Source organism: Takifugu rubripes, chromosome 19 (genome assembly GCF_901000725.2).
Source record: "Takifugu rubripes chromosome 19, fTakRub1.2, whole genome shotgun sequence".
Lineage (NCBI taxonomy): Eukaryota > Metazoa > Chordata > Actinopteri > Tetraodontiformes > Tetraodontidae > Takifugu > Takifugu rubripes.
The window spans coordinates 6167515-6183653 of NC_042303.1; the positions used below are offsets into that span (position 1 = coordinate 6167515).

General features: G+C 39.3%; 1 protein-coding gene across 2 annotated transcripts; it reads left to right on the forward strand.

Annotated features, from left to right (window-relative positions):
- The first annotated feature begins 1485 nt into the window (after positions 1-1485).
- ngfb (nerve growth factor b (beta polypeptide)) lies at positions 1486-14442 on the forward strand. 2 transcript variants are annotated; one of them, XM_003973075.3, is made up of 3 exons: positions 1486-1640; positions 10874-11025; positions 13281-14442. In XM_003973075.3, the coding sequence occupies exon 3, from the start codon at positions 13292-13294 to the stop codon at positions 13862-13864; it is 573 nt and encodes a 190-aa protein (XP_003973124.1). In that variant the 5' UTR covers positions 1486-1640; positions 10874-11025; positions 13281-13291; the 3' UTR covers positions 13865-14442. The 2 variants fall into 2 exon arrangements, with proteins under 2 accessions (XP_003973124.1, XP_029682729.1); XM_029826869.1 differs by having other exon boundaries at positions 10877-11025.
- The last annotated feature ends 1697 nt before the right edge of the window (positions 14443-16139 follow it).

The following is a 16139-nucleotide window of genomic DNA, read 5'->3' on the forward strand; positions in this document are numbered from 1 at the left end:
CCCGACCCCGGATAAGCGGTAGAGAATGGATGGATGGATGGATGTTGTATAAAAATACAAAAAAGGATTAATCTCAGTATTAAAATTGCATGCATTTTTTTAATGAAGAAATAAAAAGAGAAATAAAAAGAACATTTTCTCAAAAAACTCATAACTCTGGTTGAAGATTTTTAAAAGAAAAATGTATTGCAGCAAAATTCCAATGTTCACGAGTCCTAACTGATGATGCTGATGTAAAACACTGCAATAACAAATAATTGGAAAAGCTGAAAATGAAAACCCCAAAACCTCACAAACATGTAAAACCTCTTCTGCTGCCTTTGTGAAAAGGAACCGAGTCGAAATAGGACAGAACATAAACAGTATTCACGGGAACTAATGCGATCACAGAAGAAGCTGTGTTCTTCTAGCCATTTTATAAAGCGCTACATCATCAGCAGAGTATGGCTTTTCCAAATAAGTGGAACTTCCTGCGTTCTACTTGGACTGCTAAACATGGACACAGACTCTGAGAATCACCATCCAGGATATGACTCCTCCATGTGATTAAAATCTCTGCAATCTGTTTACCTGAAGTTACCCCTCCCCCTTCATTCGGCTACTCTTCAACAGTTGGATCTAAACTTGAGCATTTCTTTGAGTCATTTGCATATACAATGTCTATCTAAATATCTAAACAAAAATTACTAGATCCAATAAATAACTTTTGAATGCAGTTATGTAAAAAGGCATCATAGATTCCTGAAAGGTGGGAGGAAGCCCTATCTATCTATCTATCTATCTATCTATCTATCTATCTATCTATCTATCTATCTATCTATCTATCTATCCATCCATCCATCCATCCATCCACAGGCATACATACATACATACATACATACATACATACATACATACATACATACATACATACATACATACATACATACATACATACATACATACATACATACATACATACATACATACATACATACATACATACATACATACATACATACATACAAACATACATACATACATACATACATACATACATACATACATACATACATACATACATACATACATACATACATACATACATACATACATACATACATACATACATACATACATACATACATACATACATACATACATACATACATACATACATACATACATACATACATACATACATACCTGTCCTTCTGCCTGCCTCCCAGCCTGCCTACTTACCGACCTAAGCAGATGTTCATAAGACAAACAACTGTAGGTAATTTGAGCAGCAAAAAGAGAACAAAATTCTTCCTTTGCTCTCTACAGTATACATTCAAATTCAGACAATAATCAGGAGGAATTCTGTATAAAAGATAAACTAGTAGTACATTCTGAGTGAATCTTTCATACCTAGATGAAGGTCGACAGGCACTAGGACCTTGAGCCCTCGATCGCACTCTGCAGCGTGTAGGAATCTGCTCACTGACTTTTGGAAGAGTTTTTGAACAAGTGCAACTCTCAGGAAAGGCCGCTGAAGATACTGAACTGAGACTCTTGTCTTCCGAGTCCTGACTTTTGTGAAATTGGACATAAACTGGAATATGTTTCAGTGACCAGTGCCAGTGTGTAGGAGGAGAGAAGAGACAACAGTCGTGGAGGTAGAGGATTATTTTAACTTTTCACAAATACAATGATTTGCTGCAGTGCAAAACTGCAAAAGACAACCGTGAATGTAAATATAATGTGCATATAATTATTTTTAAAGGTTTTTTAGAGCAAAACTTGTCTTAAATAATGCATTTAAAATGCTTGTAGTCACATGCAATAATCAAATTTTGAGCCAGTAAGCTAATAATAATTTTGCAGAAATGATTGCGCTCAGGGCACAAGGGGGGTTTTAGGGTTAAAGATCTGGCCCAAAGTGGTTACGATCATGCCCTCCATCCCATCAGCAGCTTCAGAGGCTCGGCCTCGAGGTTATCAGGTTACAATAGTGCCGATGACACCTGCACTTGTCTCCTTGGGCTACGAAATTTCTCAAAGCATTCCAGCAGTTTCTGTATTGTACGCATGGCATGTTGACAAGGCAATCGCTGGGGGGAGTCTTCTCAACAGAGGTTAAACAAATGATGGCATTTTCAACATAAGAGCATGTCATTGGACTTTAGATAAAATTGTGCTGTAGATTTTTGATTCTCAGAGCAATTAAAAAAAAAGATCACAAATAGTGTGACTGTGTTTCTTTGAATCATTTAGACAACAAACTACTTTTCCTGTTTCATTAAATATGAATCCAAGGTAGTTTTCATTGTCAACTGGACTGTATTTCTTCTGAAAATATAGCCCTTGTGGACCATTGGCATGCTTTCATGCTCGGTCCCCAGCGAGTTCAGTACTGAAGAAGCCTTCTGGATAGAAGGCAAAACGTCTTTAAAGAGAAGAAATACAGTCCAGTTGACAAAGAAAACTACCTTGGATAACTATGACCTGGAAGATTGAGAATCTACACAAACATATTAAATCTGAATTATTTCTGAGTATGTGGTGATTTTACAAACAAAGGGTTACTTCTTGGCTAATGTGCACAAATAGTATAAATAGTATTCACCCTGAGATATGACATATATGTCCACAATTAAAAAGAAATAAATCACATTTTAATAATTTTATTGAATATAAACATGTTACTACATTCTTGATAGTCCATGTAATCCATCCGCCCCTTACATGATACCAAATGTTCATAAGTTACTGAATAGGATAAATGACAGTTTTTGTTGGCAATTGTTGATTACGTATTCAGCGCTGTTGTTTGTATCGTGTATAGTGTGTATTATTGTCAGCTTTGAACCCAGCTGTTGGGGTCTCGGTCAGTAACAAACTGCACAAGGGCACTGAGAATCACCATGGTAACACATAGCTACATCATTCAGAGATGATGCTCTTTAACAGTCTTTGCAATAGGATTGTGGGTAGTGCAGGTTTTTGTTGAATGCCGACTACAAATAAACTGGATTATTTTACAATGATGTCGCTGATGATAAATGTACTAGGACGGTTATAGCAGTAAGAAAACAAAGAAGAAAACACATGTTTATTGTCTGATGTCTCTCTATTGCCAATAGATAGTTCTCTTCAGTTATTCCAGCTTCCTCCTACAGCACAGACAAAAAACATTTATTTGGTGGGCAGGTGATTTGGCAACTCTAAATTGACCCTAGGCATGAAAGAAATGTGTGATGGATGGATGGATGGATGGATGGATGGATGGATGGATGGATGGATGGATGGATGGATGGATGGATGGATGGATGGATGGATGGATGGATGGATGGATGGATGGATGGATGGATGGATGGATGGATGGATGGATGGATGGATGGATGGATGGACGGACATTAAGTAATCCACTTTGCTATATACAGTGTTTTTGCATGTAACTCTGGCTATTCCAGACCATAAGACTACAGATCCTTTTGAAATGATCATTACTTCATTAAATTATTGTTTCATCCCATATTGAACTTCCAATATACGGTTTTTTTGTTTGAAACAAGAAACAGTACTTTAATACAATATATGTTTATGGAGCCTTGTGGTGTTCATGGCCTCACTAGGTATTAAACATGATTACCCATCCCTCACATATAATTGCATTGCATTTATACATACATTCAGACATGTCTCATCACCTCTTAAAGCCTCTGGCACAGTTCAAGGAACGTTTTGCCCACATGGAAGATAAAAATACTCTCTGTTTAAATTGGCTACTGTGTGATTTGTTAGCATTATATTTCTCCTAACAGCTCAGGAGGATGTATATTGATCTGATACCCCAGTGACCAGTAAAATACAGACCATTGGACCACTCAGAATCTATAGCTGACAGCAGATTAAAATGGCATGCAGAAATTCAGAAACGATTCAACAAGCCTGTACTTGAGACTGAAGTCTCCACTGAGGTCCCCCTGCAAGCAGTAGTGTATCATCATTGTAAAGTATATTACAATAAGGCCCCACATACACAGACACACTCACGATACCAACTCTGGTTCACTCGGCTCGGCCAGAAGACCAGGGATAATTCAGCCATGTCTTCAACCTCTCCTCAAATTGGTTTATTTCTTTCATTCAAAACCCTGGAACACTGGAAAATCTTTTGTAAATGAGATGTCAGTTTTGATGGCAGACAAGCGCAATAACTGGTTTTAAACAAAAAGTCAACTTTGGAGATGTCAAATGGAGAACCACATATGTCTTTTCACACAAACCTCCACTCTTGTGGCATCGCCTTGTTTATCCTCCAGAGCAGAAGTGCATTTATGTGGACAGCCGTTAAATCCCAACCAATAAGATTCCAGTGAGGAAACAATGGGTGCAGTTTAAGAGCCACAAACTGTATGCGAGGAGCCTTTTGATTGGCCATAAAGGTGCAAATGCAACTTATATTCCATACTATAAACATCCATTTAGAAAAAAAACACAAAATGTCAAAGTAAAAATGCAAATAAAATCCTAAAAGCTCTTGTCAAAAGATATTACACCTTTGCTGCAAAGCTATATAATAATAAGCAGCATTTGTGACGTTTGAGTGACAGACAAAACAAAGCTCACCACAGTTCAAGTTTGACTGAAAATGAAAACCAGCCCATTATCTGAAATTGAGCTCTGGCTTAATACTGCTGGCTCCCTTTTTTTTTTTTTCCCAGTAAAATAGCTGGACTGTATGTGAAATGGCTTTGAATGTTTTGGGGCAAAATTCAATAGTTGACTTTATTTTGGCAGTCAAAGGCTTATATATTAAAGATACTAAAGGTATGGCAAGATAATGTTTTTGTCGAGGCATTTAAAAAAACCATATCTGATGTGGTATTGCTGTTGTTCCAGTAAGTAAATGGTCGGACAGCAATTGTTACCAGCAGGAACATTTGAGACACCGCTGAGTTACATGGTCTGATTCAACAATTACTATAATAAAAACAATTATAAAAATGTCACTTCTGAGGACAGAGTATGAGCTAAATGCCCTTCATGTTGTTTGAGAAAGTGCACCCGACTCATGACAGGGTTTATTTAATCGAATAACACGGATGACTGGAGCCGAAATTGTTGTTTAGTTAGTGTTGTGTTTGAGGTCAGTTAGACTGTGTTTCCTCACTATGCTAAACACAGAAGTTAATGAGTTATCAAACCTTGTTAAATCAATGTTGTATTATTGTTGTGTTTTGTTCTTTGGCACCATCAATTGATTTTCCTCCAGCAAATCCTAGTGATGACTCCTGCACAAGTATAATCCTCCTACTAACTTGAAAAAAATTACAAATGTTAAAGAAATTTGAGCTGCATAAAAATCGCTCAGGGCTTTAGAAATGTGAGTAAATTCCAGGATGTTCATGCTATGTGAGGTCTCAGTGCACACATTCATTCATCTCCTTCAAATGACAGCAGACTGTCAGCAGAAATTTCATTACTCGATTTAAGATTCATATTTTGCAAAAAGATTTTTCACGCATAGTTACCTGGTAATGTAGATAGAGCAGACCAGCATTATCGGTGAGTTTCGGCAATAAATCCAGGACATTTTGGTTCTTTTGACGAGTTGCCATGACCTGTAATCATGCGTATCAGTTAAAAACAGAGGCCAGCTGAGGCAGCTCATATACACTGAACAAATTTCAAACTGAAATTGCAAAGAATCGTGTGTTAAATGTGAGGGCTGCTGCACCGACAAGGTCAAACAATTTACATAAGAACATTGTGAGCTGTTCATTAAACAACTTTTAATATATGTAATTATGCAACAAATAGGTGGAAGTATGTTAAGGATTTATGAACTATTGCAGGAGATCCTGTAGCTAAACTTTATCTGAACAGACTTTGTTCATGCACATGCACAACTCTTTTTTATAAGCACTCCTTTAACGATGAACAGGCCTCTTGTCTTCCATACATTTCAGTTTGGTGTCTTTAGCATGTGTTGGCTTGTGGGTGTTGTGGGGTTTTGTCCAACATAAAACAATAATGGAATACACAGAGGGCTGCCTGAAAAGGAAAGATTTGAACTAAGGAAGTATAAATGTTCCTCTTCAAGCCATGGGAAGAATGAGAAGACAGGAACCAAACAATCAGCCACTTTTTTATGCTGGACCTCTTTCAAGACATATTGCATTAATCTGGAACCATTTGACTGAATTTGGTACACCGTTTTATTGACAAGAAAAGAAAAAAATTGTTTCACCCTAAGTGATTATAAAATCTCATGCTTTGTCTCCTCTGTCTCTCTTCAATTTGAAATGTTATGCAACTGTTTCTTAAGTACCAACTCATTCAGGTCGTTTGCCCCAGTTAGGACTGTGTATAAGTTTCTATAGAGACATAATGAACCATTTATCTATACCTAAATGCACCATCATGTAAAATACACAGTCATTCCTGCCTCTTCCTGCCTGTCGTGATGTTTTTAACACAGTGGCGGTGCAGTGCACATGGTGAAACGCACGACTCCAAGCTACCAATTACAATTCACGTGACCCAAAAGAGTGTATCAACTGCAAAAGCTCAAAATCTTGCCAGTAATTGAAGTTTAATTATGGTCGAGTGAAGAAACATCACAAAAGCAACTTAATCAAAGGTTAGTGCTGTCTCTTCACGGCCACAAGGTTTGAAGAAGGTGTTTGCATGTGTGCATGTGCACATTCTGGGGCTCCGATTTGCTCCCACAGACCAAAAGCTAGCTTGTTTGTTTCCCAAAGGTGTAGAGCGTGATTGAGGACGGCTATTGATTTCTGTAAAGCCAGTTGGCTCGCATCCTGGCTTTGCCAAGTTGATGCTGGAATAAACAAAAACCCGCGCAAACATGCTTTTGTATGGGATGGATGGATGGATGGATGGATGGATGGATGGATGGATGGATGGATGGATGGATGGATGGATGGATGGATGGATGGATGGATGGATGGATGGATGGATGGATGGATGGATGGATGGATGGATGGATGGATGGATGGATATTTTGATTTTTTTCTGTAAAATAGTATTTTGACCAATTCACAATTCAACCTCTGCATGTTGAGTGAAATGAGGTTGTGTGTGAGGAGCGTTCTTTGTAATTCAGGGCTCTGTCAAATGTCTGTGTTACTTGTGTTTGCACATTCAGACAGGAAAGAACAAAAAATTGATAATAGCTTTCAGATTCCTCTTTAGTGATTTTCTGTTATTGCAGTGCAGCACAAAATCTTCTGACCTGTACATACCAAATGGAAAATATAACATTACTCAGTACTTGGGAGGATGTTGTTTTTGGATACACAGCAGTAACATTAGTTGCTTTTGGGGATGGGAAAATAATATGCTTTAGGTTTTTCTAAAGTTATTGTTTCAGTTGCAAAATCTAGGGATTAAATCAGACTGATAAAAAAAACAACAACAGACATTTATGACATTGGTAGAAGAGTTATAAAAAATTGTATTAAAAATGTAAATTTGCTAAGTATCTAATACATGCCATCTTGGAAAGATATTTTGCAGACATAAGCATTCAGATAAAACAATCTCTCCTTTCAGGCCAATGTCAATCCTAAAGCTTTCCCACACTTAAGTATTTTTTTTAGTCTTATCAACTGTTGTTGCTCAAGAACTCCCTCTAATATCCTAACAACGTCATTAAATATTAAACTGAAAGAGAAAGATTTGATTCTCATAGTCAACAATGCAAGGGCATTGTCCAATCCAATTTCCACATTTTACCCCTGAGTCTTCAGTGCTTCCTGCAGAAATGAGAGCCACAGTCTATGAGTAATGAAGAGCATGGCAAAAAATTTAAATAGTGGCATTTGGAGACGTCACCTGCCATTTCTTTTCTTCTTCAATTAGAAGAAGCTTTCAATGATCAGTTTACTGCAATATATATATATACTGTATATATATATATATATATATATGTGTGAGTGTGTGTGTGTGTGCGTGTGTCATCCCAGATGTCCCAGACAGGTCTTAATAAACTGCGCCCATTAGAGCTAATGAGTCAGACATCAGTGGAGGGGGTTATGGGTGGTCCTTTTCTTTGGGGCAGAACGTGGATCACAGAGATTGTTCCTTTCATGTCACTCACACTCAAAAGATAAGAACAGTCATTTACCTCCAGCGCACAATATATCCAACTCCACTGTAGAGTCTCAGTTTAAACATATGTTTCTAGAGAATATTGGGGTGAATTGTGCGGACTCACGCATTTTGCTATTTAGAAAATGAAATTACTTTTTTCAAAATTTGGACTTTACATTGTATGCATATCAATAAATTTGTGAGTCCATAAACATCAGTTATTAAAATGATTGGTGATTCATTTCATTTATAAAAATGATTATTAGAAATATCGTTATATTTTAAAATGTATTGTCCAGGGTTCAAACAGTGTTGTGCGCAGTTCTTGCCTCAGATCCATTTAGTGCAAGTACAGCCTGCAGAAACTGGATTTGTAGCATCATGTCATCACTCTGCTGCTGTATATCTAGAGAACAGAGAGTGGCTATTATCTGAAAAAATAGTGGACTTTCAGGGAGAACTCAGTGAACTGTCCACAAACCCTGCAGTAGTTTGTTGTTCTGCTTCACACAGACATGTGCATGCTTCATGCCCAGTGTTGTCAATTTAAATGAAAACCAGCACAATTATCAGAATTGCTTTCTATCTTTCTTTCTATCTATCTATCTATCTATCTATCTATCTATCTATCTATCTATCTATCTATCTATCTATCTATCTATCTATCTATCTATCTATCTATCTATCTATCTATCTGCCTGCCTGCCTGCCTGCCTGCCTGCCTGCCTGCCTGCCTGCCTGCCTGCCTGCCTGCCTGCCTGTCCGTCCGTCCGTCCGTCTATCTATCTATCTCTGTGCGCGCGCGCGCGCGCGCGCGCACACACACACACATACATACTGTCTGCCCGCCCGCCTGTCCGTCCAACTGTCTGTAATTGGTCCTTGCCAACATGTTTTTTTCCCCCACTGGTTGCTTTATTAAGTCATATAAACTGCTAGTATAAACTGCCCGAAGCCAAAGCTAACATGTTCAGTTGCTGCTCAGTGGATTAACACATTATCCTCATGCAAGACACAGAGGCTGCGGCTCGACCCACCGCACTTCTATGGTTGTTGCACATTCGCTGCCGCCTGACCGCACTACATTTTTCCACCCTGCAGTCATCAGGTGGTCAGGGGCGGCTGACGCTCATCTGCATTGTGACTAAAATAATAACCCAAGAGAGATTTTGAGAGATTGGAAGGCAGACTGTTATTGTTGCTGTTTTTGGCAAAATGCAACCCAGTGTTTGAATGATTATTTGTCTCACCACAGACTGCTGAGTGGTTCTTGACCAATGGATGTTCACATCAAGGGCCATTTTCTTTCTAAAATTGCAGTTGTAGCTTTAAAATTTTGAAATGACAATGCCAAATGTTTATGAATAAGGTCATCACGACAGTTAATATGGTGTGGCAGTCACAGCAATTGAATGCTGCTGCAATCCTTTTAATCAATGACAACTTTACATTTCACCATTGTTCTTCTAGAATCTTCAGGATGCTCCACCGGTATTCACAATAGGCATCTTAAATTGATTATCAATAAGGGACATGGACGAATCTGATTAAAACTTGTGCGTTAAGTTAACTTATGCATTTGTTCTGGAACCAGTGCAGGGCCAAGTAGGAGACGGTGCAAATATAAACAAGACACTGTAAAAATTTACTAGACAGATAACCTGTTTTTAAGTTTCATTAGTGTTCATTAGTTTACCTGGTTAAAGTGAGATGGTTAAAATCAATATATTAAAATACTAAGCCAGTAATGTTTAATGTTTAAAAAAAATAGTACATCTTAAATCTCACCATAAGATTTGCCATTGAACATTTTTGTCCATTTTAGATTTTCCAGTAACAGCAGATTATAATCCAGCAGATTATTGTCTAAAGTTGTTTTTTTTAAAGCCCCAAAACAATTATGACACTACATTATGACTTGAGAAAACTCAATGAATGGAAAACCCCCACGGCTGATTTGTTACCGGGCCCTAAGGGTCACAAGTTTAAATCCTGTGACAGCCCGGGACCACCACTGTTGAAGTCCTGTAAAGCACGAACACTTCCTGCGCCTGTGTGCAGATTATTTAGAGGAGTACACCTGTGTCACTTAGATTTACTGCCCATTTACTTTTGTTTATGCACATATTGAATTCCGTTCATTTTGCAAGCGTGCTGTAACCTACTCACACATACCAGCTGTAGATGTTACTGTATGTTGCAATTTCTGGATTATGGTCATTTTGAGAGCTTTAAAAACAGGCTACTAAATTAAAGCTCCCTTGAACACAATAGCATCACCAAATGAAATGACAAAAATGAATCAAGGCTTCATCTTCACTTTGAAGAATCACCTGGCACCTATGCTCCATCACAAAAATAATGACTCTCTATCTCAGAAAGAGAGAAAACAGACTAAATGATATCTCAAGGGAGGAAAATGCCATGACTGCATGCACAAAACGCCAAATTCCTAAATGTTCTGGTTACTGGTTGTTCCTAAATAATCTTTAAATGTGCTTCTTAGACCTGTCTCTTGATTTACAAAAGTGTTGAGGTCTTAACAGACCTGTCAAAACTTGTGCAGTCAAGAGTTTACAATGTTAATATAATTCTTAACGTGTTTCTACCGGAGATAACCCACATTGTGCAGGTCTGCTTTGTTTGTTTTTGGTATGTTCAGCATGGGAGGGTCTGGTGAGCAGCAATGGTCCCTTAACTTTCTTCTTCTCGATTAGCCTCAGTGAAGAATGTATTTACAGTGGGTTTATGAGCTTAAGGCGAAACACTTTCTTTGCTTGTTTCTCAGCAGGGATACAAAGCGGAGGCTGAGGGGAACAGAGGAGGGCTGGATGAGGACCAGAGCAAGGCCTGATGGCAGGAGCCCAGCGCACATTAAACTGTAATCACGTCCTCTAGAAATCACCAAGGTGCTGCAGTTCACAAGGATAAACTGAAAAGGTACAAAGATGGATGGATGGATGGTGGCCTCCAAAAGCATAAAGCGCACAGAAATGTCTTATTGATCGATGAGCTGGAGAAGCAGAAAGGCCAATCGGGCTTTGTTTTGGCTTCGATGTGAAGAATCTCATTTTTCCATGTTTATACCGTAGTATTTTTCAGTAGAGAGCTATGGCTAAAATAAGAAAATAAATGCTGCTTTATTTACTTCTGCAGTAGTGAAGAAGAACTAAACAACAATACAACAGTCCATTGGAGTGGTTAAAAAGTGATAAATAAATGGTGAACCTGCTCTTTAGTATTACTTAAATAAAAAAAATAGAATAGTTATTTAAAACATGCACTCATAATAATGAATAAGACACAACTTAAAAGGAACTCCACGATGCCTCTGTGTTCAAAAACACAGAATGGACACTGTCGAGTGGGACGGCTTTTTCTTCATTCATTGTGTGAAGAGACACTTTGTTTTTGGATTGGTGAGGTGAGGTGAGAGGCAGGCCAGGGAGTTTGAAAAGTTAACATACTCTTGGCTGGAAAGATGGTTTTTAATCCCATCCTGTTCCTTCGGATTAATCTGAACTCCTCTGCAGGTTGTACTCAAAATAGAAGCAGAGCTAATTAAACTTATATCAATACTCTTGCATCTTTTTATAGTGTTATAAGAAGTATTGTTAGTGTTAACAATGTATTATAACCAAGTGAGATGCAAATTAATAAAGCAATCATGTATTTGAACATGCATTATGTCTAATAAATGAGACAAGATGAACTGAACACCTCAACAAGTTGTAGTTACAATATCGGGCTTTTGCTGTCATTAACCCCTTTATATCCTTCTATCTCTCCCCTGACGACATTCATATACATACAATGCATATATGAATGATGGCTAACATTAAAGGTTTTTTTTTTGCCACTATACGTGTACAACATGAATCAAGAAGACTTTAACCAGTTATTTATGATGTCTATTGTCTATTTATGATGTCTATTTATGATGATGTTTATGATGTCAACCCATCATCATTGTGTGACTAATGAATTATCAAACCCCTTTGTTCGTGTACAAAGTGAAATTCTTAGCAAATCCAGCTCTGATATATTTGGAATTGACACTTTGAGATAACCTTAGAAAGATCTCAGCTTTTCACCGGTACAGGTCTCTAGTTATTGCTTTTAACTTTACTCGGGAACATCTTGCATCATTTTGCAAGAGGAGACTTTCCCATTAGGGAGGCAGTGGGCTCATTTAAAGTTTTATACTTTTAATCAGTTATGTTCTCAGTGAGCAATGTTTTCCAAGTGTTTCCAGTTTCCTGCAGCAAAGCCCTGTTCCTCTGTGACCAGGAGCACTTTGAATTGGATCAGAGTGTAATTTTAGTACTTTTGTCTCATCACATAGGAAAATAACCCATAAAGTGCAGATATTAACTATAAAACAGACCCTAGTTTACAATTACTTATATGCCTTAATAATTATCTGTGGTATAATCCCGCAGTTTCTTGATTTGTTATGGCAACCAGCAGTATTTGACATATACGCCTGGGGCAACATTAGCATGTAATGGGCTGACCTGACAGAGCACAGCCCCCACAGGTGAAAACATGCCTACGATTCCTGTTGTATTGCTAATACTGAAACCTGCAACATGCTACCTGTGCAGAAACGTAAAGGCTTGCGTTGTGGCGAAGGTAGAGAATGATATAGGAACACACAACGCTACATTCCTTTTTCATGTGTCCTTCAAGGTTCATATGATTGATATTTTCATCATTTACACAACAACCATCAGTATGAGCTTTGGCATTCTACAGCCTGATCGTCCCTGAAGGTTTCCGACATCCAGGTAGATATAGACTTGGCAGTTGTGCACCCTGCAGGACAGTGCACAACACAAGTGTCACTCAGTTTTCTGCTGCTTATTCCTGGTTAGGATCACAACAGGAGCCTGTCCAGTCCTGTCCAGTCCTGTCCCAGTAAGATTAACCGGATCTCAATTTGACCATATATGTTAGAATGTGTCCAAAGCACAGAGACTTGCTGCAGGTCTCAAAGGATCCACCAGCAGCACTAACATGCTTAGTCACCACTAGGGTATCAAGGGTCCTAATTGGAGTTTACCTTTTGAAATATAGTTTACAGACATTATGTAATATATTCCAGTTTTAAACTACAATCAGTTTTGTAAACCAAGATAATCAAGTTACCATCCGTAGTAACTAGGTGTTTATATGCTCATTGCATCCCACAGGTTACGTGCCCATGAGGTCATCCATGCTGGTTGTGTTTCTCCTCTTAAGTGCCCATGCTGTGGCCAGGACGGCACAGGAGAGGTGGCCGGAAAACAACCCCAGCACCATCCCCTCAGTGGACCCAAAATTATTCAACAAACGCCGCCACCTATCGCCCAGGGTGCTTTTCAGCGCTGACCCCCCAGACTCCGAGCCAGCACACGGCTCGCATGGCTCTGGAAAGAGGAGCCGCAGGCAAGCTGAGTTGCCACAGCACCGTGGAGTTTACTCTGTGTGTGAGAGCATCAGTGTCTGGGTGGGCAACAAGACCTCAGCTATGGACATCTCTGGCAACGAGGTCACAGTGCTGCCAAACGTCAACATCAACAACGTGAACAAGAGGCAGTACTTCTTCGAGACCACGTGTTACCCGGGCAGCTCCAGCTGTTTGGGGATCGATGCAAGGCACTGGAACTCCAACTGCACCAACACGCACACTTTTGTGCGTGCGCTGACTTCCTTCAAAAACCTGGTGGCGTGGAGGCTTATACGCATCAACGTGGCCTGTGTGTGTGTGCTGAGCCGCAAGTCCTGGCGGCAGTAAGGACGACATATGCACATGCAAGAAAATCCACAGAGCATGAGAGTGAAATACAGTACACACACTGACATTACAGCACAAAGTAAATTATTAATATAAAGTTGTGTGTATATGGAATTACAGACTCGGTGAGTTCATATCTAAAGTTTGTATCTATTGTTTTGATATCAAGATACTGAAAATCTGACATTCTTGGAAAAATACAAGGAGTCAGGTTAAGTTGTTTGTCCTGGCTTCAGCCAAAACCAAAAGTAGACAGTTCCAGCCGGCCACCATTTATTAAGAGATTAGAAATATGACAACATCCTTCTGCAGGGTGCATTTCATTTGAATCTTTTTCCTGACATTTTGCTGACTCCCGCAAGACTCTCAAAAGCCACAGCAATCATGCCAAGTAAAGTGCAATGTATGTATAACACAGCATGGGTTTAAATCTCTTATTGCCTTTAAGCCGCTGCAAGGCTTTTTTTTTTTAACAAACTTTTTTCTCTTCCATAAAAAGTAATTACTGTAGCATGACTGAGTTTTGGAAAAAACTGAGGGTCTGACATATTTGATGTTGCTATTTATTAAACACTGTGACATACTGTGTGTCTGGGGTTTATTTAGTGAAGTGTTGCGTTTTCCAGGAAAGAATGACTTGTTCAACCTTTGTTAATTCTTTAAGGTGCAAGTTCAAGATTGTCAGTGTATTGTCTGGATAATTGTTGTTCAGAAGATAACAAATCCATTTTCTGTCTTCAGAGAGAATTCAATATTAATTGTGCAAAAAAAGTAGAAAATAGTCCTTTCCAGGTTTGGTCCATCTGACAGTCCGTGTTAATGTACTCCTTTTTTTAGGCTGTTAGTTTCACAACAGCTGGCATTTAAATATCTGATATAAATCAAGGAAATATGGGAAGAGGAAGGCTAAAGATAACCCCTAAAATCTCATTTGAACTGTTTGCATTTCGACTGCAGTTTGTTCACCTACAGCAGACGCACCGTGCTTCCAAAATGTCCAATTTTGCCCTCTAGTGGAAAAATGTTAGAATAAGATTTAATCGATTTACAGTATTTAGTGTACACCTACCTAAATCTTTTTTGGCACACTTTGGTTACGTAGACAATCATTAAAAATAAGATTATTATACATACCAGCTCCCTGTCCAGGTACAGGAGGCTGACTCCATCTCTACTTCTTCTTTGAAAAAGCTCATTATCACTAATTCTGTAGTTCCAGTTATTATCCTAGACAGGCAAATTATCATACTTAAGGGGTCGTCTAATTATTATGTTATCTTAGTTATGCTGCTATAGGCCGAGGCTGCCGGGGTCCAGAAACATGGTCACATGAAAGACCTCTGTCACCCTGCTGGGTCCTGTCCTGTCCTGTCCTGTCCTGTCCTGTCCTGTCCTGTCCTGTCCTGTCCCGTCCCGTCCCGTCCCGTCCCCTCCTCTCCTCTCCTCTCCTCTCCTCTCCTCTCCTCTCCTCTCCTCTCCTCTCCTCTCCTCTCCTCTCCTCTCCTCTCCTCTCCTCCTCACCAATCAGTGATGTTATTTCTTGTTTATGATGTCTGTGTAGATTCTCAATCATCCAGGTCATCGTATCCAAGGTAGTTTTCTCTGTCAACTGTACTGTGTTTCTTCTCTTTGAAAACGGCTCACCAGTATCCCCCATAGTTGCCAATCTATACATGGAGAAGGTGGAATCTATACATGGAGAAGGTGGAATCCCAGGCCCTGACAACCTTCACAGGAACTGCGCCAAGGCACTGGTTCAGGTATGTGGACGACACCTGGGTCAAAATTCGAATACAAGAATTAGAAGCGTTCTCGGATCACCTTAACAAAACAGACGAGCATGTAAAATTCACCCGGGAAGATGTAAAAGGAAACAGTCTGGCCTTTCTGGACTGCGAAGTCAAGATCACTGAGGACAGAAATCTCATCATCGAAGTCTACAGAAAACCCACACATACCGACCAGTACCTCCAGTTTGACTCTCACTATCCACTGGAACACAAGTTGGGAGTGATCAAAACCCCCCAACACTGGGCCAAAGAAATACCCACCACATCCCAAGGCAGGAAGAAGGAACACACATTAAGACAGCTCTCAAAACATGTGGCTACCCAGACTGGGCCTTCACCAAGACCTCAAGAAAACGAGACTCCAGCAAAGAAGAGGTGGAGAGAAACAAACGCCACAGCGTTTGATCCCCTATCTGTCCAAGGTCTCTGAGAAGTTTAGGAGGCTCCTCCAGAAACACAACATACCAGTTCAGTTCAAACCAAGC